Source organism: Cydia fagiglandana, chromosome 26 (genome assembly GCF_963556715.1).
Source record: "Cydia fagiglandana chromosome 26, ilCydFagi1.1, whole genome shotgun sequence".
NCBI lineage: Eukaryota > Metazoa > Arthropoda > Insecta > Lepidoptera > Tortricidae > Cydia > Cydia fagiglandana.
The window spans coordinates 9,217,613-9,242,746 of record NC_085957.1 but is presented as its reverse complement, the minus strand read 5'-3'; the positions used below and the strand labels follow the sequence as shown (position 1 = coordinate 9,242,746).

Genomic DNA, 25,134 nt, shown 5'->3' with positions numbered 1-25,134 from the left:
TAAAAGAGCACACATATACGCTTTTACGCACACATACACAGCCTGGGCGCATCAAGAAAGGCAACACTTGATTTGAAGTCCACCTTGTCAACAGTATGGTTGTCCTTTTTTGACAAACGGCATTTTAAAAGAGCGAGGAGAGAGAAATGATACTAGTTGCTGCGTCGTGAAAGAGAACAGAAAACGTTGGCCCCTTGGATCGGATACAACAATGCAGAAACAAAACGTTTTATAAGAAGCGTTTCTTTTTACGCATGTTTTTTACAAGCCAAGGGAACATAGATGGGAGGAAAAAGTTTTGACTTTGTGAAAAATTACCACGTGTTATATGACTTCATGTCAATTGTCATGTCATTATTGACATTGTGTTTGTTGATTTCATTTCCTACCCTTTTACTTGTTGATGTTTTGAGACAAACTTTAATATTGTATAAATGGATAATATAACCCATTTAAATACGCCAGGGTTCAGCGGAGGGCCAAATTCCTCGAGATCGACAACAGTACTAAATACCTGCATTTGTTGTTTGGCAATAAATGTTCCGCTTGTGAAATTAACAAATTGTAAACACGTAGAATTTTTTGAATATATCCTGGAGGTTAAGGTAAATATAACGGGTGTTAACTTATGTAACTTATTTTTGTTATTAGTAAATTTATGACATTGTTCTACAAAAGATTCTGGTACGTTATCGTTATTTTTGTTTAAATACTTTATGACTGCTGTACACTAAAGGAAGCTAAGTTTATAAAGTTAAGTAAATTTATACAAAGAATATAAAACTGCTTTAACTTTTTAGGATAACACTTGTTAACAAAGAAACGGAATCACTTCACTTTTGCCTATTCTACAAAACATTTTTTTTTTCAGTAACCAACCAAGATTGTAGTATTTAAAAAAAACTGCCAATGTTATCAAGTTTTTTTTTTGATACTATTTTCTTAAGGATATTTTCTGCATGAAAATTAAAAAAAGTGATTGGCCGGGTCGACACAGAGCGAGCATATGCGCAAGGCAATTTTGGCCAGTGTAGACAAGCATCGCGCGCGCGGCCTCGGCCGAGTCACGGCTGCACTGGCTGTTTTGTGCTCGTATACTATGCGCGTATACTGGCTTGGTGAGGACTCGGCTATTGAGCAAAGAAACCAAATATGAAACTATTCCGTTTCTTTGTTTGCAAGTGTATATTTACAATGTTTTACCATTTCAGTTAGAGTACCTAGCAAATTTTGTCTGCTATGCATGTCATGGCACACTCAGGGATATTTACCAGTTCAAGAGACAGGTGGAAGATAGTCTCTCAAATCTTAAGAAACAGGTAATATTTACTTTTTGAATTATAAAAAGGGGGTGGGAGGTTAACTCCCAATCCTTCACATATATGAGAATGGGGCCAGTACAGCAGTGTGCCACCGCAACAACACCATTGGTTGATGAGTTCACATCTCGCGCGCGATTGGTCGCAACTAGTTGCGTTACGCTGCACGATTGGCTTGAATTTGTGAGTGGCACCACTGTACTAGTACCATTTGTAGTGCCCATAATGTCACTGCTCCTAATAGTATTAAATACAAATAATTTATTATTATAAAAGAGTAGTATACATGTGCAGAATATATCTATCAGACTCCAAACTAGGCTGAGCCTGTATCTTGGAAGTCTGCGAGAGCGATTGACGACTATATTCAAATTTTTTGGTACAGTGCTTAATACTAAAAATAATTACTACAGTATAAATGTATGTATGTAAAACATTCCTCGACTCTTCCTTATCCGAATATACTACCAAACATTTTTCTTGTATTTTACCATTTATACCAATGTATTTTACAGGTTAAAAACTTAAATCGGAACAACACGAAACTTTCTAAACTCACACAAGCTGATATAGAAATATTCCATACTCAGAACTCAAAGCCCCTTGAAAAAGAAGTCATCAAAATAAAAAATGAAGTTGAAATTGAACAAGGATACTCTGAAGAAAAAGTTAGAGGTCCTATAACACCATTCTTCTTAAATCGGAATCCGGAAAATGATATCCCATTATGGACGATTAGTGAAAAACATAGAGATCCTAATTCTCCATTCTTCTCAAATATGGGTCCGGTTATTGTCCCATTACCGCCCAAAGGTCCCAATATTTCATTCTTCTCACATCCAACCAGGATCCAGGATCCCAGCATTATCCCAATACCGATGATTCAACATCCCAATATTTCATATTTCCCACATGTGGATCCACAATCTCTGGAGATTGTCCCACCGGTGATTCAAGAGAGACTTAAAGATCCTGATATTTCATTCCTCTCAAGGGATCTGGTGACCGATGACCCATTATGGGTGAGTACAGCGAGACATAAAGATCCTAATACTCCATTCCTTTTACATAGGGCTCCGGAGAATAATGTCCCATTACAGGGGATGACAGAAAGCAATACTGATCCTAACATTTCACACTTCTCACATATGAATCCGGAGAATAATGTCATTAATGTCCCATTACAGGGGATTACAGAAAACAATACTGATCCTAACATTTCACACTTCTCACATAGTGCTCAGGAGAGTGTCCCATTACAAGGGATTACAGTGAACAATACAGATCCTAACATTTCACACTTCTCACATAGTGCTCAGGAGAGTGTCCCATTACAAGGGATTACAGTGAACAATACAGATCCTAACATTTCACACTTCTCACATAGGGCTCAGGAGAGTGTCCCATTACAAGAGATTACAAAAAAAGCTACAGATCCTAATACACCCTACTTTCGAAAGAAGTATCAAGGAAAGATTAAATTAGTGGACTTAAATGAGGAGGAAATGTGGGAGGAAAGGAGAAAAGACGCGGCGAAAGAGAGGTATTTGAAATTGCCGTACAAATGTGAGAGTTGTATCCATGGGTTTTCCCTTCAGCCGCATTTGGAAGGACATATAGAGAGGAAACATACTGAGGTCAGTTGAATGATTATTTTTAAGTTAAACTTTTAACATTTATAAATCTTCAAATGACTTTTTAAACAAGCACATTAGGGCTCAGCCATTAATTATATATTATATCACACGTTTAGGGTGGGAGGAGGGGGTCAAGAAAATGTGACAGGGGGGAGGGGGCCAAGAAAATGTGACAGGGATGAGGGGAGTCACAAACTTTGTGACGTCACTTTAACTTATTTAAATCATTCATTCGCTGTACTGTTAAATAACAATGTTTTGGAACGATACAATCATTTTTATTCGTTTAATTTTCTTTCCTGATCAATTTTGGGTTATAACATTACTAATATTTCTTTTTTTTCACCACCGCCACCGTAACCACCCTTTTTAGGGTTCCGTACCCAAAGGGTAAAACGGGACCCTATTACTAAGACTTCGCTGTCCGTCCGTCCGTCCGTCCGTCTGTCACCAGGCTGTATCTCACGAACCGTGATAGCTAGACAGTTGAAATTTTCACAGATGATGTATTTCTGTTGCCGCTATAACAACAAATACTAAAAACAGAATAAAATAAAGATTTAAATGGGGCTCCCATACAACAAACGTGATTTTTGACCAAAGTTAAGCAACGTCGGGAGGGGTCAGTACTTGGATGGGTGACCGTTTTTTTTTGCTTTTTTTTGTTTTTTTTTTGCATTATGGTACGGAACCCTTCGTGCGCGAGTCCGACTCGCACTTGCCCGGTTTTTTTACTTATATTCCTCATGGTATAAAATAAAACCATTGACATATATATCTAGGGACTGGCCTTACGGACAATAATAATGAGGCATGACAGGGGCCAGCACAGCGGTGTGACACCGGTACAACGCGATTGGTTGATGAGTTCGCATCACGCGCGCGATTGGTTGACGAGTTCGCATCACGCGCGCTATTGGTCGCAACTGGTTGCGTTAGACTGCACGATTGACTGGAATCCGTGAGTCACACCGCTAAACTAGTACCATTTTTAGTGCCCGTAAGGCCAGTCCATACCTGTATACGTTAATGAATAAAACTGTTTCCAGACAAGCGGGAGTGTCCCGTGTGCGATATGTAAGGTGTTCACCCCCGTGGCACTTTTAGAGGCACACGTGAAACGGCACTATAGGAGGTGAGAGAAGTAGCTATATTTACTTTATGTTTTTACTTTTCTATAGTATCTTTAGGTATTTAAAAAGAGTAAACAAAATCTACCCTCAAATGGCTCCTTATGCCAGTTGAGGGTAGATTAAAACATTGCACGATCAAATAATGTAGGTTAAAATCAGGTCGTTCAGTGACTGTAATTGGTATATTATATAATGGCTCCTCTACACGATGGGCCAGCGCCGGCCACTCCAAGGGACGCATTTATGCGTTAGAGGGAGCAAGTGATATTGCGATCTCATTCTACCGTATGGCTGCGTCCCTTGGAGTGGCCGGCGCTGGCCCATCGTGTAGAGGAGCCATAATAGAGAGATAGAGAGTTACTGTTCGTGGTACATTATGTAGCCACAGTACAATTACAGCCATCTTTCGACAGAATATTAATACCGTTAGGACGCCATTTGACTTTGATCCTTATTCTTTCACTGATATGTGTTAATTTGTTAAGTATTGAAATTAACGCCATCTACTGGACAGTAGGCCAAAGGTGGTGGCGCCATCGCTCGAAAAGATTGCCCCATACCTTTGGGCTACAGTAGAGTAGACGGCGTTAATTTAAATATTCATGTTCTGTCCGTCACGGTTGCGTATAGCACGTCTATTAGGATCACACCATCTATGGCTGTCATAGACGATTTTTTTTTATTATGAATGGGCTTACTCATGGCCGCAGACTAGCCGAGGCGTAGACGTGGCCTACGAGCTCGCCCAGAAGGTGCCTGTTTTGTTAAGGCAGCGTCACACTGCGTCTATTAAGGTGGCTCTACACTATACGACAGGGTCGACTGTGGCGCGTGCGGGGCGCGCTACAACTCGCAAAATGCAGCAGAGGCGCACTACGGCAAGATGCACGAAACTTCACCTAAACACAAGTGCGAGGAATGTGGACATACCTCAAAGTAAGTATTAAAAAAAAAGAAAGAGAAAAAAATGTTTACTATCTCCTCCTAAGCCCCCATTCCACACGAGAGCTTTTTCAACGCGCGTTAAAAAAGCTCTTGAATCTGTACTGCACTCTAAATTCGATTTAACGACCAAGGCTAAAATTAAAAAGCAAAAATCAAGGCTAAAATCGAAAATCTAACAACGCTTAATAAAAAGCGCCACCGCCATCGTGTGAATAAATACCTACACATGTATCCATTTGTGCCGTTCGAACGCTTTTTTAACGCGCGTCGAAAAAGCTGTCGTGCGAATGGGGGCTAAGGCCCAAGCAGGCGTGGCTCACTCCGCGATTTCATCGCTTTGCAACAGGTAGCTACAAGCTACAAGTACATCCGTTCCACACCAATTTTGGTGGCTAACCATATGCCGTGCGTGGCGCTGTCGTCACCTAGCGGCCATATCTCTCCTGATCGTAACAGACGCATTTTGTTAGAGAGTGAGTCTTCTGTACCTAGTACTATTATTTATTCTGTGGCCTAAGGTCCTCCTATAGTACTTCTTTAGTTCGTTGAAATTTAAATCATATTCAATTGGAACAGAGTCGCCTTTGCATTGTTTCGTTCAATTTTCAAACAACGAAAAATCAAGTCTATTTCCTATTATACAACAGGTTCATATTATTTCAGTAGCAGATTTTGGATTTTGTAGTGAATAAAAAATAATAAGAATTTAAAGTAGTAGCGTGGCATTGTCATGTATAAAAAATAATAAGGTTTTAAATGTTTAAATAATTAATGGGAATAATGCCTCGGATGAGATCCGCAGTAAAACATTGGACTATTGGAGTACAAGGGTCCTCTTTTTTAATATACCCCGCTAACTAATTACAAGGCACTCCGCTTTAGGGCGGGCGCTACTCAAAATACAATTTGTTTCTATAAGCCGTCGGCGGCTATGGGGTGACACTATGGCAATCCTTAATCTACGGTCGCGAGACGGACGAGACGCGGGGTTTTGGCCAAAACCCAGGATAAAAGTCTAGTGCACTCACGGATACCGAACGTAGCTATCATCCACAGACCCGCTGGTACTTAACGCAGCAGGTGGATCACTGTCGGACTGTGTGTGGTGTGTTGGTGGATAACAAGAGGACCTTTGTACTTCAATAGTCCGATGTTCCACTGCGGATCTTATCCGAGGCATTTTTCCCATTAACTATTTAAACATTTAAAACCTTAATATTTTTTATTCACTACAATGCCACTCAACTTTAAATTATATTTTTTATACACTACAATGGCACCCTACTTTAAAATCTTATTATTTTTTATTCACGACAATTTTTCATTTGTAAGGCCTTAGGAGGAACAGTTACCATCTACTATCTATTCTCTTTGATATAGGTAACAATGGGGTATACTACTAGTCTTTTTTGGAACTGTCAAAACGGATTTGCGACTATGGAATTTATATGAAACACTAGCATGTGACGTCACAATCAAAATACCTACTCTTTATAGTTCTAACTATACGGGTTTTAAAATAGAAATTGTGTCTAAAAATTACTGCTGTCTACGTTTCTCTATTAATCTTCTGGTACTTTATTTCATGCGTGGTGTAAAATAATTTATTTAAATAAAGTCAAATACCCTATTATATATATGTATGTATGTTTGTCAGTTCGCTCCGAAATTTGCGCCGTCATCGTCAGAAGCACGAGGGCAAAGTGAGCTGCGAGCATTGTGGGAAAGAATTCGTCACCAAAATGGGCCTCAAAGACCACGTCAAGTAAGTACCTTATGAGTAAGTAGATAAAAAACCGGCCAAGTGCGAGTCGGACTCGCGTTCCAAGGCTTCCGTACAATCGTACATTAAGTCCGACTCACGCTTGACTGCATATTTCATGTCATCTATAGATAAATAACTATTTTGTGATTTTTTTTCCAATATGTTGGACCCAGTAATTTCGGAGGTAAACGGGAGGGGGGGGGGGAGGGGAATGGAAAATTTTTCGTCTAGTTTCTTAAACAACTTCTAACTAGGGCTCGCGGTCCGGGTTTCGTGTACACGTGTTCGGTACCCGTTTCCGAAGTACACGTACACGGTTGCCTGACCCGTTCTATAGGTACACGTTATTTTATCGGATGTTCAATGTAATTGTTATGTATTGTACCAATTTAATTTATTTTTCACCTCAGCAGCTTGAATAAGGGTACTTTGCTACTTAAAAACTGTGAGCAAAATGCGATTTTGCTAAAGGAAAATATAGCATATTCCGTTCGTGGTACTTTCAGTAAGCATAAAACTTTCTACTTTTGTATTAGATAAACATTTACGTTTACTTTAATTATCAAAAAACTACATCAATTTAAGAAATTGAAATATGTACCCAATGAAGTCAACGGTTACTAAGATATAGTTAATTTAAATTTTATGATTATTGAAACATAGTGTACTTACCTATCTATTATTGACATCACCAATTAATCCAGTAAAACTGCAAAGTAGGTAATCGAATCTTCCTAACCTCCCACATATTCAATCGTATGTCTTCATAGCACGAATATAGCTCCGCTACACGAGAGTGAAGGGTCAAACCGGCGGGTAAATATTAAGATCCGTTATTTCGTGTATCCGTGTACACGGGTACCCGTGTAAACGTTTCCGAATCCGGGCGGGTTCGGGTAGTTCGGGTTCTTAAGCCCGACGGTTAAGAACACAGGTACCCGTGTCAGGGTGTAACACGTATATCGGAAGCTCTACTTTTAACCTGTGTATTTTAAAATTATTAAAAAAAAATATGAAATTCTCAAAATGAGCTCTTTCATTTGATATGTAACACGATATAGTTTCAATCTCTTACCTTAATATTGTGTCTCTTACCTTGTTATTTAATAAAATAATTTAGATTTAGGCTAGTTTGTAAGATTTGCATGCTGTGCAAGGACGGCTGAGAGGATGGACTTTCATACAAATATAATGTACCAACTTTTGTAACTCCTTTTTTTGCAAATAAAGTATTATGAATTAATTAGGCCATGAATCGATTGTATAAACTACTATTTTCTCACAGGAAATATCACAAACCCTCAAACCGCACGCATACCTGCCCCAAATGCTCCAAAGTGTACCGGGCGAGTGCCAGCTTCCTAGCTCACTTGAAGACAGCGCACGGGGCCGACGGCGGGGCCTACTGCAGGCCGTGCGACGCGCACTTTAGCACCAAGGGGAGCCTCAGAATCCACCTGAAGACGAGCAGCAAACATACCAATGAGAACGATAAAAAGTTAGTAGAGTTTGTTGCCACTATTCCCTCCTTTCGAGCATTCTCGGGTCCGTTCGGCTCGGCATTACTCCGAGCAATACGGATGTCTCCTGCATTTAATAGTTATTTGTTTTACAAGGGGGCAAAGTTGTTGTTTAACCGCTCGTGCTAATATTGATACCCGAGCAAGCGAAAGATTCCAAAATTGAACCACGAGCGTAGCGAGTGGTTCGAAACATGGAATCTTGAGCGTTGCGAGGGTTTCAAAGCACGAGGGTTAAACAAAATTTGCTCCCGAGTGAAACACAAAATTTTTCACCACACCAACCCGAAGCAAATATTAAATTAAAATATCAAACAAAATCATACCAAATCAAATCCAAATGAATGTTATTAAATATTTATCATCCAAAATCATCATTTAAAAGTCAATTCTACCAGCAAACATAAGAAAACAACTCAATATTTGCATTTGATTACTTTGCCTCACATGTGAATAAAATGCAAATTTGCTATCCGTTTTTGAAGTGCAAAGTAAGCCTTTCCGAGCTGGTGTGGTGAAAAATAATTTATTTCACACAATCTCTATATTACTTTTACTTTACCCGTGTTTGTCAAATAAATTATCTTTTTCTTTACCATGCACGAAGTAAAACACCAGATAATTGTTAGAAAGACATAGCGTATATTTTGACACAATTTCAATTTAAATAAATCGGATAGAACAAAAATGTGTACCGGGTGAGTGCCAGCTTCCTGGCTCACTTGCGGACCGCGCACGGGGCCTACTGCAGGCCGTGAATCGCGCACTTTAGCACCAAGCGGAGCCTCAAAATCCACCTGAAGACGAGCAGCAAACATACCAATGAGAACGATAAAAAGTTAGTAGAGTTTGTTGACACTATTCCTCGCCAGTGGGGCGACGGCGACACTCCTTTCGGGCATTCTCGGGTCCGTTCGGCTCAGCATTACCCCGAGCAATACGGATGCCTCCTGTATTTAAAATAATCTATTTCACACCACACCATCTCTATATTACTGTACTCGTGTTTGTCAAATAAATTATCGTTATCTTTACCATGCACGAAGTAAAACACCAGATAATTGTTAGAAAAACATAGCTAGCATTGAATATTTTTTTATTTTGTTGTAACAAGTGAGTCTAAACCGTAAACCGTAAAACCGTGGGTGAGTGTTGTTGTTGTGTGTTGTAACACGTGAGTCTAAACCGTAAAATTATTCAATGTTAGTATGTGTCACAACAGCTTAAATTCGAACATAGCTAGCGTATATTTTGACACAATTTCAATTTAAATAAATCGGATAGAACAAAAAAGTGTACCGGGTGAGTGCCAACTTCCTGGCTCACTTGCGGACCGCGCACGGGGCCGACGGGGGGGCCTACTGCAGGCCGTGCGACGCGCACTTTAGCACCAAGCTGAGCCTCAAGATCCACCTGAAGACGAGCAGCAAACATACCAATGAAAATGTGTGATGTACTGGGAATGGGAGCTAAATAACACAGCACGCAAGTATATTCGAGACTGATTTATTTTTCTGTTGTAGGTAGGCGCATAAATCTAACCCTACCCTTATTCAATACATTGCATCCTTCCCCCCTTACAAAAGAATTAACTTAACTGTACTACTTGACAATAGGTACCTAATCTAAGTGTCAATATGTATGTATGCCAATCCAGCATCCGTTGCTACTCGTAACATGATTAGTTAATTACTAGTACTAGTACCATACACACACTGGGCTAATTTTACTTATATGCTATTATTATTATATTCTAACTAAATACAGCATCTGTTTTACACGCTAAACTACTTTTCCGAAACAATACGGCTTTTATTATTTATTATAGGTAATGTAATAAAAGTTACCTTAGTGTTACTCAGTCGGCGATTACAAGCGATAATAAGTTTACATAATATGGCAACAAGAACTAAATTAGCATTACTTATTTAAAAACAATCTTCATTACATAACTAAACATGGGAATAATAACCGTCTAACTTACACCAATATTATGACTTAGTCTAAGGCGCCTTTAACACAATTCGATAAGGATCATAATCGTTTAGCTTGCCATTATACTAACATTGTATTTTTTTTTACTATGAATCTATTCAAACCCGTATCTTATCGGTGGACGACGAATGCGTTTCGGTCTTTGAATAGGTATATTTAATTCCGAAGTCGTGCTATTGTCGTTGCCTGTGCGGTTTAGTGACTCAGTGGTGGCCGGAATTGCATGAGCTAGCGTGGTAGCCCGATTCAATTCTTGTGAGTCAGAACATGTTAACATTTTCTTACCTTTCACGCCCTCCGTGATAATGCTCCGATCGCTAAGCAACTGATCGATATGCCTTTTGTGACTACGTCCGTCGGCCCCTTCTACGCGGTATGTCAAGGGGCCCAGGCGTTCGATGACTGAACCCGTTGCCCAGAATTGCTTGTTTTGCTGATAAACTCGATACATAACTTTTTCTCCCACCTTAAATTCGCGAGTCGGCGATGCATCCATACCTATCTGCTTTCGTTGAGCTTCCCTCACTTCTTCTCTCGGGTCTGGCCGCAGCAAATCAAAGCGACTGCGTATGGTGCGCATTAATAATAGTTCCGCTGGCGACTTACCTGTTGTAGAATGCGGAGTTATACGATGAGTTAATAGGTATGTTTGCAATGCTTCATGCACGTTCGCATTCTCCCGTTCCGCTTTTTTTAGGCATTTTTTAATTAACCCGACTGTGTTTTCGGCAGCTCCATTGCTGCTTGGCTTATACGGGGAAATGCGGATGTGCTTGATGCCCTCTTTCCTTAGGTATGATTCGAATTGACCACTCGTGAACGGTGGTCCGTTATCAGATACCAACTCGTAAGGATTTCCGAAGCGAGCAAATATTTCGCGTAATAAGGCAATGGTCTCGTCGGCGCGCGTGCCTCTTATTTTGCTTGCCTCAATCCATTTGGAGTAGGCATCAATCAGAACAAAATAATACGTACCAGCTGTGGGCGTTAGGAAGTCCACATGTACTCGATACCACCTCTCTTGCGGCCACTCCCACGGATGCGTGGCCGCCCGTGCCGGCGCCGGGCGCTCCGCTGCGCACGCTGCGCACTCGGCGGTCACCCGCTCCACGTCCGCGCCCAGCCCGGGCCACCACACATAGGCACGCGCCAGCGCCTTCGTGCGCACCGCGCCGCCGTGCGCTGCGTGTAACTCGCGCAGCACACGTGCGCGCAGAGTCGTAGGTACCACCACCCTGTATTCAAACATTATACAATTCTGCTCACGACTTAACGCATTGCGGACGCGCCAAAATGGTTTTAAGTTTTCGTCTCCACAGTACTCCCAGCCTTGGCCTAATAAGTTAAATACTTTATGCAAAACCGGATCTTGGCGTGTCGCTTTTGCGATATCGCGGTGGTTTATCGATATACCGTCATCTATAAAATTCAAAAATTCGCACGATTCCTTATTTTTTTGTTCGTCTTTTATGATTTCTAACGGCAGGCGTGACAAATTATCAGCTAAACAGTTTTGCTCCGATTTAACACAAGCTATCTCATAGTCGTACCCGCTTAAAATTACCGCCCAGCGCTGCAAGCGCCCCGCTACCATTTGTGGGATACTTTTATGCTGGCTAAAAATATGCGCCAACGGTTTACAATCCGTAACTAAGGTAAAGCGTCTACCAAAAAGGTAATGATGAAATTTTTGAACGCCAAAAATGATTGCCAGCCCTTCACGACATATTTGTGCGTAATTTCGTTCGGGCGGTGTGAGAGCTCGCGACGCGTGCGCCACTGGCAGATCACCCCCCTCGCCCTTCTGTACCAGTGCTGCCCCCACCCCATAAGGGGATGCGTCACAATAAAGCCATAGGGGTGCATCCGGTTTATAATGCATTAACATCGGTTTTGCGGCTAACATTTGTTTCACTTTCATGAATGCTTCATTGCATTCCCTAGACCAAATAAACTTGTTATGTTTTTTTAATAACTCGTAAAGCGGGTGTAAAACGGTACTTATATTAGGTATGAATTTAGCATAATAATTTACCAAACCTAAGAATGCCTTTAAACGCGATACGGTGTCCGGTACTGGGGCTGCCTGAACGGCATCTATTTTGCTCGTCTGTGTGCTCAAGCCCTTTGCATCGATAACGTAACCTAGATAAGACACCGATTTTTGGAAAAAAATGCATTTATTTTGTGCAATTCTTAATCCTGCCTCGGACAATATTTTGAATACCGATATCAAGCGTTTATAATGGTCATCGTCGTTAACACCCGTGACTAAAATATCATCGCAATACACCGCAATAAGGTTCATATTCTTGAATAGGCTATCCAGGACGCGCTGAAATTTACTCATGGCACACTTAATACCAAATGGTAATCTATTGTAACAAAAGCTACCCTTATGCGTCACAATTACGCACAGCTGTTTTGATTCTTCTGTAAGCGGTAATTGCTGATAAGCGTGGCTCAAATCTATTTTGCTGAAAAGTTGTCCTCCTTGCAAATTAGAGAATATTTCATCGATGCGCGGTATTGGGTATTTGTCATCCTCTAATACCGGGTTTAGTGTTATTTTAAAATCCCCGCACAGTCTCACCTCACCTGACTTTTTGATGACGGGCACGACAGGCGTCCCCCACTCGCTAGTCTCCACCGGCGAAATGACCCCGTCCGCCTGCAGGCGCTCCAGCTCAGCCTCCACAGCGGCGCGCAGCGCGTGCGGCACGGGCCGCGGCTTGCAGAACACGGGCCGCGCGTCGCTGGCCACTCTTAGTTGTATGGGCTTACCTGTGAACTTCCCAGTTCCCTGCGCGAACACCTGCGGGAATTCTCGAGCCAACTGTGTCCCTACGCCCTCACGACCGTTATTCATATTATATATCGACTCGGGAGTTTCAGGACTGCATTTTATACCTAACGCTGTCATCCACCGACGTCCGATAATGGGCGGGCTGTCGTCTGAGTCTACTACGACTAACTTTAAATCTGATTTCTTTTTATCACCATACATAACTTCACACAACATAATGCCCTTTTTGTCCCGCGTACATTTTTAAATTTGTCTTAGGAGGCAACAAATTAACATTTTTAAACAGCTGATTAAATAAATTGCTGGACACAGCGCTTATCGCTGCACCACAGTCCAGCTGCATGCGCACCTTAACTCCGTTCACCGTCACTGTGCGCCACCATGGTTCGTCACCGCCGGTATCGTCGTCTATAGAGTACAACGGCACGTCGTACTCGTCGTCGCCGTCCTCCGACCCGACGTCGTCGCTCGTGTCCGTAGACTCCATGCACGCGTTGACCCTATTATGTTTCCGGTTTTTACACGCTTTAGCTATATGTCCCTTCTTTCCACACACATAGCACTCCGTGTTCATGAATGAGCAGCTCCTCGGATGATGCGTGCCCAAGCACCGGGGACAGCGCGCGCGCGGCGCCGCCGCCGACTGCCTGCGGCGCGGGGGCGCGCGCGCGCCGCCGCCGCCGCCGACGCGCACCGCGTGCACGTCCTCTTCTCGCGTCGACATCGGCGCCGATGTCCCGCTCCCAGCGCCGCTGCTGGGTCCGCTGGCCTTCGAGTCTCGATCCGCCGCCTCCAACGACGTCGCTATTTCCACTGCGCGGCTGTATGTTAATTCGTCCTCAGTTAACAGCTTGAAACGTATCGCATCACTTCTCAATCCATATGCCAGCTGATCACGCAGGTTCTCTTCTAAGCACGTAGAACCGGTAAAATTGCATTTCTTAGCGAGCTGCTTAAGTTGAGCCAGTGGCCTATTTTATAAAGCTACAAGTTACAATTTACAAGCGGAAGTCTCGTTCTAACACATAGGGTTAGAAAGAGACTTCCGCTTGTAAATTGTAACTTGTAGCTTTATAAAATGGGCCACAGGTATTCATTAATGGACTGGTCGGCCGTTTGCTTACATGCCCGGAATGTCATACGCTCTGCCAACTCGGATCGCTTAGGTGATAAATGTTCACGAACTTTTGACACTATATCGTCGAAACTCACTGTATCCGGCTCCGCTGGATAACACAAATCTATTATTAAGTCTAAAGTTTCCGTTCCGACCACCGCGATGAGGTACTGCACCCGAGTGTCCGGTTTTACGTTTGTTATATCAAACCATGCCGTTAACTGACTTATATACGTATTCCACTTTCCCGAGCGTAAATTAAACTCCTTAATGTTAAAAGGTAGTGTTTTCGACATCCTCGTCAGCCAATGTGATGTACTGGGAATGGGAGCTAAATAACACAGCACGCAAGTATATTCGAGACTGATTTATTTTTCTGTTGTAGGTAGGCGCATAAATCTAACCCTACCCTTATTCAATACATTGCAAAATGATAAAAAGTTAGTAGAATTTGTTGAGGCTATTCCTCGTCGAGTCAGTGGGGTGACGCCTCCGTTCGTCACAGCATCGCTCCGAGCAATTATTAGGGTTGGCATACTTGACGTCCCTCTGCGTGTACGACCACAGATAAGATAATTACAACTTTAAATAGCCGGAATGGATAGTGCGATACATTAGAACGGGACAGCATGATTCGTCCCTGAATCGCTGTCAAACTTCGGTTTTGTAGGATTTGTCCTTTCTGTACGGTAGTACTATTATTTGTTCTGTGACCGAACCATTTTTTACGCACTTAACAATCAGAAATATTTATTGTGTAAACTGTGTAGGTACAAGAACTATAACTATATTATTGTGTACTATAATTATCACCATCACCATTCAGCCTATATACGTCCCACTGCTGGGCACAGGCCTCCTCTCATGCGCGAGAGGGCTTGGGCTATAGTCCCCACGCTAGCCCAATGCGGATTGGGGACTTCACATACACCTTTTGAATTTCTTCGCAGATGTATGCAGGTTTCCTTACGATGTTTTCCTTCACCGAAAAGCTAGTGGTAAATATCAAATGATATTTCGTACATAAGTTTCGAAAAACTCATTGGTACGAACCAGGATTTGAACCCGCGACCTCCGGATTGAAAGTCGGGCGTCTTATCCACTCGGCCACCACCGCTTCCTACAATTATATTACTATAATTATATTATAGTACATTTTTTAATGAGTATCAACAGTTTTACCCTTTTCGGGCATACAATGGACAAAGCATTAGCCGTTAGGGCACAGAATAAATAATAGTACTACCGCACAGAAAGGAAACTTCCTACAAAAACGAAGTTTCACAGTGATTCAGGGTCGAATCATGATGTCCCTTTCTAGTATATCGCACTATTCCTTTCGGCTATTTAGGGTTGTCAAAATTCAAGTGATTATCTTATCTGTGGTCGTGCACGCGAAAGGAAGTCAAGTGGTGGCAACCCTAATAATTGCTCGGAGCAATGCTGAGCCGAACGGAGCCGAGTTTGGCCGAAGTCGGGAGTTTCGCACCCCTGGTTCGTGGCCAGCTACAAATCGAACGACTATACCTGTTCCGTTTTTTCCTTTTGAGGTGCGGAACCCTAAAAATATGCCGTTTTGTTTGTAGATTCGTGTGTAGCGAGTGCGACGCGCGCTTCTTCACGGAGTCGAAGCTGAAAGAACACGTCGAGTGGAAACACCTTCACAACGACCGGCATAAGTGCGACGAGTGCGATAAAGTATGTATTAGCACAATAAATAATAGTACTATAGTTCGTTTTTTTTAGCATTAGAAAGTACTTGCAAGAAGGTAAGCGATTTTGACATGTCTTTTAATTGAAAAACGCTTTTGAAAAATCAAAAACTATTACTTATGAAAGCAGAAGAATATAAATGATCGTATTAGATTCATAATTGTTGCATATTTGCCGTAACGTATTTTTAAAATGTGTTTTTCAATTAAAGGACGCATCAAGATTGTTTACCTTATTTCTAAGACTAAAAAAAAACGAACTATAGATACAGAAGACTCACTCTCTAACAAAACGCGTCTGTCACGATCAGCACAGATATGGCCGCTAGGTGGCGACAGCGCCACGCGCGGCTTATGGCAAACCCCAAAATTGGGGTCGAACGGATGTACTTTTAGCTACCTGTAGCAAAGCGATGAAATCGCGGAGTGAGTCACGCCTGGTATTAGGGTAATTCACCAGTAATAACTGGCCACCCCAAACCAAAAATGAATTCTATTCACCTATAAATAAATAAATAATAAATATTGGGGACTTCTTACACAGATCAACCTAGCCCCAAACTAAGCAAAGCTTGTACTATGGGTGCTAGGCGACGATATACATACTTATATAGATATATACATACTTATATACATAGATAACACCCATGACTCAGGAACAAATATCAGTGTTCATCACACAAATAAATGCCCTTACTGGGATTCGAACCCAGGACCATCGGCTTCGCAGGCAGGGTCACTACCCACTAGGCCAGACCGGTCGTCATAGAAATAGAATTCATTTTAGTATAAGGTGGCCAGTTATTGAAACTGGTACCTTATACTATAATGAATTCTGTTTATAGGTGAATAGAATTCATTTTTTAGGGTTCCGTACCCAAAGGGTAAAACGGGACCCTATTACTAAGACTTCGCTGTCCGTCCGTCCGTCCGTCTGTCACCAGGCTGTATCTCACGAACCGTGATAGCTAGACAGTTGAAATTTTCACAGATGATGTATTTCTGTTGCCGCTATAACAACAAATACTAAAAACAGAATAAAATAAAGATTTATATGGGGCTCCCATACAACAAACGTGATTTTAGACCAAAGTTAAGCAACGTCGGGAGTGGTCAGTACTTGGATGGGTGACCGTTTTTTTTTTGCATTATGGTACGGAACCCTTCGTGCGCGAGTCCGACTCGCACTTGCCCGGTTTTTTTTTATATACTATATTTTATTTTTTCTTCAGATATTTAAAAACATTGGGTCAAAGAGACTTCACATAAAACGCGTCCACGATAAAACTACACTACCCCGTGATAAGATATGCGACCACTGCGGCCGCGCGTTTACGGTTAGTATACTTATACTCTGTATTTAGGCACATCCCGGACAAAATGTATCAAATGTATGAAACAAACGCGTTCCTACGCGCACAGCTAAGCTCGTGTAGGTGAACGCGTACCATGCTTGTGTGAGTGAGATAAGACGTGCGAGGGTTCTCGCCATTTTGTTGTCAAGTTCGATGACCTCAGGGACTCAAAACTCATTGCACGATTTTTTTTTTTTTATGAATAAATAAGATTCGTATTATGCTGTAAGGTGGGTATCTAAGCTCGATTTATACAATAGTTTCCTATTTTGAATCAGTATAAACGAAGTAACAAAATTTTTGTTAGGAAATCAGTCCACCAAAATATTACGTAACTTGAAAACATGATTTTTTGTTCATATACATGTTCATATATATGTAGATATTGTGTTGTTTTCAGTGTGATCTGATAGGTTTTGTAAATATTTGTTTAATATTTGAATATTTTACGTGGCCTCCGCTCTGCGCACCGCGTCGTCGCGTCCTTGCCGGCCGGTAACTGTGAGGTAACCGAGAGCGGGTGGGCGGCACTTTCAACGGGAGGCAGGGAGTGTCCATACTGTACGTTAGTACTCTTTATTATACTGTGATTTAGGTATACCGGGTGTGGCCTGTAACATGAGCAAAAAATTAAACCCTACTCCTAATACTGACCAACATTTGTTCAGCGAATTTTAAAAATAACTTGTGGTTTGATTTTTAATACACTTTAAAGTTTATTCTAAGACGCAATGTATTGCAAATTTTGTTATGTTTAAGGCGTGACAAGCAACATCAATCACAATGATACGGCGTGGCGATGGCGTCCATTGAAGATAATATTTATTTTGTATGAAAAATAGGGAGTCTAATACTTCGTAATTTTTAAAAGTTGTTGAACAAAAGTGTCACCCGTTTGAGGAGTACAATCTATGTTTTAATTCTTTGCTCGTGTTACAGGCCACACCCGGTATAAATAGAAGTCAACAAATAATTTGTACATTTTCGGCTAGTAATAACATTTATTGGTTAATCAACCAAATACAAAACCGTCTGGATCTGTCACTGAACGACCCGACTTTAACCACAGAAGAAATAATAGTACTACCGTACAGACAGGACACTTCCTACGAAACCGGAGTTTGACAGCGGTTCAGGGTCGAATCATGCTGTCCCTTTCTAATATATGCCACTATCTGTTTCGGTAAATTAGGGTTGTCAAAATTCAAGTAATTATCTTATCTCTGGTCTTTGCGTGCACCAAAGGGCCGTCAAGTAGTGCCAACCCTAAGCCCCCATTCGCACGGCAGCTTTTTCAACGCGCGTTAAAAAAGCGTTTGAATGACACAAGTGGATAGCCATGTATGTATTCACACAACAGCGGTGGCGCTTTATATCAAGCGTTGCTGGATTTTCGACTTCAAGCCTTGATCGTTAATTCGAATTTAGAGTGCGGATAGATTCAAGCGCTTTTTAGGGTTCCGTATCCAAAGGGTAAAACGGGACCCTATTACTAAGACTTCGCTGTCCGTCCGTCCGTCCGTCCGTCTGTCACCAGGCTGTATCTCACGAACCGTGATAGCTAGACAGTTGAAATTTTCACAGATGATGTATTTCTGTTGCCGCTATAACAACAAATACTAAAAACAGAATAAAATAAAGATTTAAATGGGGCTCCCATACAACAAACGTGATTTTTGACCAAAGTTAAGCAACGTCGGGAGTGGTCAGTACTTGGATGGATGACCGTTCTTTTTTGCCTTTTTTTTTCGTTTTTTTTTGCATTATGGTACGGAACCCTTCGTGCGCGAGTCCGACTCGCACTTGCCCGGTTTTTTAACGCGCGTTGAAAAAGCTGTCGTGCGAATGGGGGCTAATTTGCTAGGAGCAATGAGCCGAACGGAGAATGCCCGAACGCTCCAGTCCCCTGCCCCTGCTTTCAGTTAATTTGGTCAAATCAATTTGGCAGTCAGTATTTCAGTAAGAACCAGGAAAACTATACTCATCCTTTTCTTTTGGGTGCTAGTACTAGTGTAAGTCAAAGATAGTATAATTCTCTTTGTCTATGATTGAAATGAGACGGTCCTTTGACAAACTATATTATAGTGGATAGCACAGAACAATTCCATATTAACGCATTCACTGCCAGGGGGCGTGGCCTAGGAACAAATTTGTATGCCGGTGGACGCACATGTGCGTCGGGGGCAGTGAATGTGTTAATCAAACAAAACCAAAATATTACTTTGCTAATCCGGGAATAGATAACGTGCTACGTTGCGTTATACGCAAGTAAGTATAACGGGTTAGCACTGATTGACTAGCACGTTATCTTTTCGCGGATAAGCAAAGTAATATTTTGGTTTTGTTTGGTTTTGACGGGACTTCGCTCACCTCGTCCCGCATTTTTGGCATCATCGGTTGCATGGAATAATTGCTCTAAACTCGGTCTAGAGGATTCCTAGTCTATGGTTGTTGTTTACAGACGATGGTGATCCTGACGAACCACATCCGCACGCACACGGGCGAGCGGCCGCTCAAGTGCGCGCACTGCCCCGCCACCTTCGCGCACTCCGCCGCCCTCTACACTCACAACAAGCTAGTGCATAAAAAGAAGAAAACGCGGACTTGAGATATTAATATTAGTCTTACTAGGACAGGTATATCTGTATCTATAGTTCGTTTTTTTTAGCATTAGAAAGAACTTGAAATAAGGTAAGCGATCTTGACATGTCTATTAATTGAATTTTTTTATTTTATTTTTTTAATAGTATTTAATTTAAAAATCAGTAACTATTACTTATGAAAGCAGAAGAATATAAATGATCGTATTAGATTCATAATTGTTACATATTTGCCGTAACTTATTTTTAAAATGTGTTTTTCAATTAAAAGACACATCACGATTGTTTTTCCTTGTTTCTAATGCTAAACGAACAAAGACATGACAAAGTCAGGATGGCCGTGTCTGATTTTAGTATATTTATGACATATCCTTAGATCATTTAGTAACTGGAGACGCCTTGTCTGTCATTTTCTGTACGAAACAGTCTGCCAATTTTTGCGGGGGAGGGGCACGTTAAATGTACGTCTAATTATTTATGTCATATAAACGTCAGGCCATACAAAAGTTTGCACAATTGTGCAAGGTATTCGGCAGACGGGTAAGCTCTTAAAGGCGACTCCAGTTATTAAATGCTCTAAAAGGACATATCTTATTCATTTATCAGTATTAAGGTGGTTCGCTTTTCATACAAAATTCAATCAAAGCTCATTAAGTAACTACACACTATTAGTACACAAATATTTCCGCATTTATCTTCTTTCGAATATTCGTTTGCGCGAAATTAACAGGAAAACAATGTTTCATACAGAAATCATGCAAAAATCATAGTTAACTTTTCATCAATTTTACGTATGTATGTGTCACAAATGTCGTGTACAGATACATTTGCGACGTTGCCATACCATTTCCGACGTTGCCGGGCTGACCACGGCTCGAATTTGGAGTGCCGTCATGTTTAGTGCAATTTTGTTGACACTGATATTTGACAGGTAGTTAATTGACCTAAGCGAGAAGTTCGTCAGCTTAGCTAAGAACTATCATGGCGTGTTATGCAAACAGTCGCTTTTTTGCTTGCAAACGGAAGATTCCCGGTTCGATCCCCAGTCATTGTATGCTGGAACATAACTTTTTGTATTTTTGTTACACCTAAATTTGGTATTGTTTTTTTATTTTTATTTAATTTTTCTTATTATCATAAATAGATTATTAAGTATGGGCTACACGTATTCTTTTATTTTTACAAAGATAATTAGAAATTATACTCTTCCTAATCTCTCTGATTTTTACAATCAGGACTTCCTCACTGCAATAAAAACCGGGCAAGTGCGAGTCGGACTCGCGCACGAAGGGTTCCGTGCCATAATGCAAAAAAAAAACAAAAAAAAGCAAAAAAAAACGGTCACCCATCCAAGTACTGACCACTCCCGACGTTGCTTAACTTTGGTCAAAAATCACGTTTGTTGTATGGGAGCCCCATTCAAATCTTTATTTTATTCTGTTTTTAGTATTTGTTAATTGTTATAGCGGCAACAGAAATACATCATCTGTGAAAATTTCAATTGTCTAGCTATTACGGTTCGTGAGATACAGCCTGGTGACAGACGGACGGACGGACGGACGGACAGCGAAGTCTTAGTAATAGGGTCCCGTTTTACCCTTTGGGTACGGAACCCTAAAAAGAAGTGTATAAAATTTCCTGTGGTTAAAAATAATGGATTTTGTCTATGAATGAAAAACACAATTATTACTATAGTTTGTTTTTTTTAGCATTAGAAATAAGGTAAACAATCTTGACGTGTCTTTTAATTGAAAAACACATTTTAAAAATAAGTTACGGCAAATATGTAACAATTATAAATCTAATACGATCATTTATATTCTTCTGCTTTCATAAGTAATCGTTTTTAGGGTTCCGTACCCAAAGTGTAAAACGGGACCCTATTACTAAGACTTCGCTGTCCGTCCGTCCGTCCGTCCGTCCGTCTGTCACCAGGCTGTATCTCACGAACCGTGCTTAGACAGTTGAAATTTTCACAGATGATGTATTTCTGTTGCCGCTATAACAACAAATACTAAAAACAGAATAAAATAAATATCTAAATGGGGCTCCCATACAACAAACGTGATTTTTGACCAAAGTTAAGCAACGTCGGGAGGGGTCAGTACTTGGATGGGTGACCGTTTTCTTTTTGCTTTTTTTTGTTGTTTTTTTGCATTATGGTACGGAACCCTTCGTGCGCGAGTCCGACTCGCACTTGCCCGGTTTTTGATTTTTAAAAAACCTGATAACACTGAGTATGTGGGGGAAGCGCTGCTGGCCTAGCGGAAAGCAATTCGGAGGTCGCGGGTTCTAACCCCGGCTTGTACCAATGATTTTTCGAACTTTTGTACGAAATAGCATTTGATACCTACCTATTTATACACCGATACCTATTTTTCGGTGAAAGAAAACAATGTGAGGAAACCGGACTAATCCAAATAAGTTTACTCTCTGGGTTGGAAGGTCAGGGCAGTCGATTTCGTAAAAACTAGTGCGCATGCCAATTCTGGGATTAGTTGCCAAGCGGAGATTGAATATCTGGGAGACCGACCAAAGCTTACAAAACATAAAAACTCAAAAATGCGCGTTTTCTCATAGACCTAGCTAAGAGATCAAACCCCTTATAGCAAATTTCATCGAAATCGTTAGAGCCGTTTCTGATACCATCCAAATATATAAATAAATAATTATATATCTAATAATTGCTCGTTTAAAGGTAAGATAACACAAAGGAGAAACAAAAAGAAATTACCTACTCGCACCAGTCTTGAACCCCAATCCTCTTGCACGTATTTCCACGAACATACCGTTACGCTATTGCAACATACTTACGTTGTGTGAAATTGTCTACTACAAGGATCACGGAAACACTGTTTGCATGTGTGAGTAATAGTAGGAAAAAGCGTGACAGCAACACTCCGTCGAATTAAAAAGGTGGTTTTTGCACAATGAAGTATTCAATGTTTATTTTAATAGTTCAATATTTACTTAAAGAGTGCGCGAAACATACTTTTAAGTATACAAATACCAAGACCATTTCACAAAAAAATAAAATCTGAAATTTTGCAAAAGTGGTGCCATCTAGCGAGAGTTAAGTTTTGAGTAACCTAGGCGAACCACCTTAAGCAATAATCATTACAATAGATTAATACAACGTGGGTACAAATTAATTCAATCAGTATGTGCTTTGTTATTTTACTACAGGATAAAAATAAAGCGATTTATTAAAATGTGAGTTTTATTTTAATACTATATTACTATCCCAACGTAGAAGCCACACTGTTCGGTGACCTTCGCTCACTCCATTGCGCTGTGAAAAAGACCAAAAAGTACCACTGTTTGCGTTTAGTTATTCCAAATTGCTTAAGATTATTTGTTATCTATGGATACTGCTGTACTGTGGCCTGTGGCATTTATGTCAATTAGTAAATATGGCGTCGCCCTTTTGTAACTATTTGTCGAGTTTGTGTTCATAAATGAGTTGATTGACGCCTGTTTTACAAAGACTGCAGTATTAGCAAGCTAATTGAAGAATATTTCAAGTTATCTAACTATCAAGATGAACGTTCAAGTGCAAGAAGTGCATGTTTTGAACACAGTTCGTCCGGACCATACAATCCTACAAAATGCCCTGGTTCAATTACAAACACCGCAGGAGCAGCAACAAATGCAGCAGCCGATGACGGCGACGATAAGCGTAGAAGTACAATCGCTGTCCAGCGGAAAGTCCAAGGTTAAAACTAAAACGGAGAAGAAAGAAAAGAAAAAAGAGGCGATTGACGGTCAAGCCAGAGAGATCATATTCAAGGTTATAAAATTTTTTGAAACCGAAAAACAAAACAGAGGCTACTCGTTTCCGGTCGAAAATGTCGTGAAACGAGCTTGCGCGGCCACAGGCTTGTCAGAAAGTACTATAAAGCGTATTAAAAGGGACGGGTTGAGGGCCGAAGCCACGCAAACGCGAATTCCGGGCCCGAAGAAAAAGCGAGTCAGAAAAACCAAAGTGCAGCTCGACTACTTCCAACTGTGCGCGCTCCGCGGCATAGTGAACAGCTACTCGGTGAGGAAAGAAGTCCCGACGCTTAGTAAAATCCTAGCTGCGGCCAAACACGAGTTGAACTACAGAGGCGGTAAGGAGAGTCTAAGGTTAATATTGTTGAATAAGCTCGGTATAAAGTTTAAGAAGTGCGAGAAGAAGAATAAGAAGCCTCCGGAGTTGCCGCAGCAACAACAACAGCCGCAACCTCAGCAGCAACAGCAACAACAACAACAACAACAGATGCCTCAGGTCCAGCACATGATGGCGCCACCGCCCATGCCTCCGATGAAGCCTTTAGAGACGCAGTGTGTCTACGCTAACATGATGCAGCAGGTGCCTCCAGTCTCGTACTAGACTTTAATAGAACTGTAGAGTAATATAAGTAAAGAAAGAGTGGTCACTCCATCAGTTTTCTTATCAAAATGCAAGTTATTTTGTAATCGACGTGTAACATCAAATAAATAGTGAAACTATCACTACCGCTACTGACGAAAAATGTACTACTAAAACAATTTATAACTAATGTTATAAGCAGAGGGAGTTGAAAATATACTGCCAGTAAATCTGGTTATAATTTAGCTGCATTAGAGTTTTCGTTCGCCGCGACATCTATAGTCAACTAGCGTACTGATAAATTCTGCTACTTGACAATAGATATGGACTACGAAATATTCGAAATAACTCGCGTTTTGGTAAGAAAAGTGATATGTGGAGTTACCACTATTTCTTTACTTATATTTCTTTATAATAGAACTAAGCCTGTAACACTAGTGTGAACTGCCAGATTTCTCATTTCATTAATGTATGGCTAGATTAGAATAGAAGCAGGGATTATTTTGCTTTTTAATGCAAGTGTCCGGTGCATTCTCAACTTGATGCATCTGATTTTATGAGTACATGGGCTTTTTGCAGTCTCTTTGCATAAAAACTATATACCTGAGGCACTGGTCCCACCGCGAGCTAGTAAGCTATGAGCTATCGGCTATAAACACGAACAAAGATAAGCACTCCCGTGTAAATAAAAGAGACACGGCGGTATTTATAGTTACTCGCCCAGCGGTGAGCTATAAATATCGCCGTGTCTCTTTTATTTACACGGGAGTGCTTATCTTTTGTTCGTGTTTATAGCCGATCGCTCATAGCTTACTAGCTCGCGGTGGGACCAGTGCCTGAGACCAGGGATCGGATAGTGGTAATTTTTGTATGAGA

The 25,134-nt window shown here is 41.1% G+C and overlaps 3 protein-coding genes across 3 annotated transcripts; 2 read left to right on the top strand and 1 right to left on the bottom strand.

Annotated features, from left to right (window-relative positions):
* Nucleotides 1–312: 312 nt before the first annotated feature.
* LOC134677647 (zinc finger protein 263-like) lies at nucleotides 313–23,116 on the top strand. Its single transcript, XM_063536107.1, has 12 exons — nucleotides 313–605; nucleotides 1,212–1,319; nucleotides 1,835–2,956; nucleotides 4,006–4,091; nucleotides 4,906–5,025; nucleotides 6,692–6,799; nucleotides 8,085–8,297; nucleotides 9,092–9,157; nucleotides 15,824–15,935; nucleotides 17,182–17,286; nucleotides 19,766–20,517; nucleotides 23,013–23,116. The coding sequence occupies exons 1-11, from the start codon at nucleotides 435–437 to the stop codon at nucleotides 19,910–19,912; spliced, it is 2,358 nt and encodes a 785-aa protein (XP_063392177.1). The 5' UTR covers nucleotides 313–434; the 3' UTR covers nucleotides 19,913–20,517; nucleotides 23,013–23,116.
* On the bottom strand, nucleotides 12,304–13,336 carry LOC134677438 (uncharacterized protein K02A2.6-like). The gene is made up of 2 exons (XM_063535907.1): nucleotides 12,473–13,336; nucleotides 12,304–12,431 (listed from the first exon to the last, which is right to left on the bottom strand). The coding sequence occupies exons 1-2, from the start codon at nucleotides 13,334–13,336 to the stop codon at nucleotides 12,333–12,335; spliced, it is 963 nt and encodes a 320-aa protein (XP_063391977.1). The 3' UTR covers nucleotides 12,304–12,332.
* A 173-nt stretch (nucleotides 23,117–23,289) lies between the features above and the next one.
* Nucleotides 23,290–24,858, top strand: LOC134677360 (uncharacterized). Its single transcript, XM_063535794.1, has 2 exons — nucleotides 23,290–24,307; nucleotides 24,697–24,858. The coding sequence occupies exon 1, from the start codon at nucleotides 23,446–23,448 to the stop codon at nucleotides 24,277–24,279; it is 834 nt and encodes a 277-aa protein (XP_063391864.1). The 5' UTR covers nucleotides 23,290–23,445; the 3' UTR covers nucleotides 24,280–24,307; nucleotides 24,697–24,858.
* The last annotated feature ends 276 nt before the right edge of the window (nucleotides 24,859–25,134 follow it).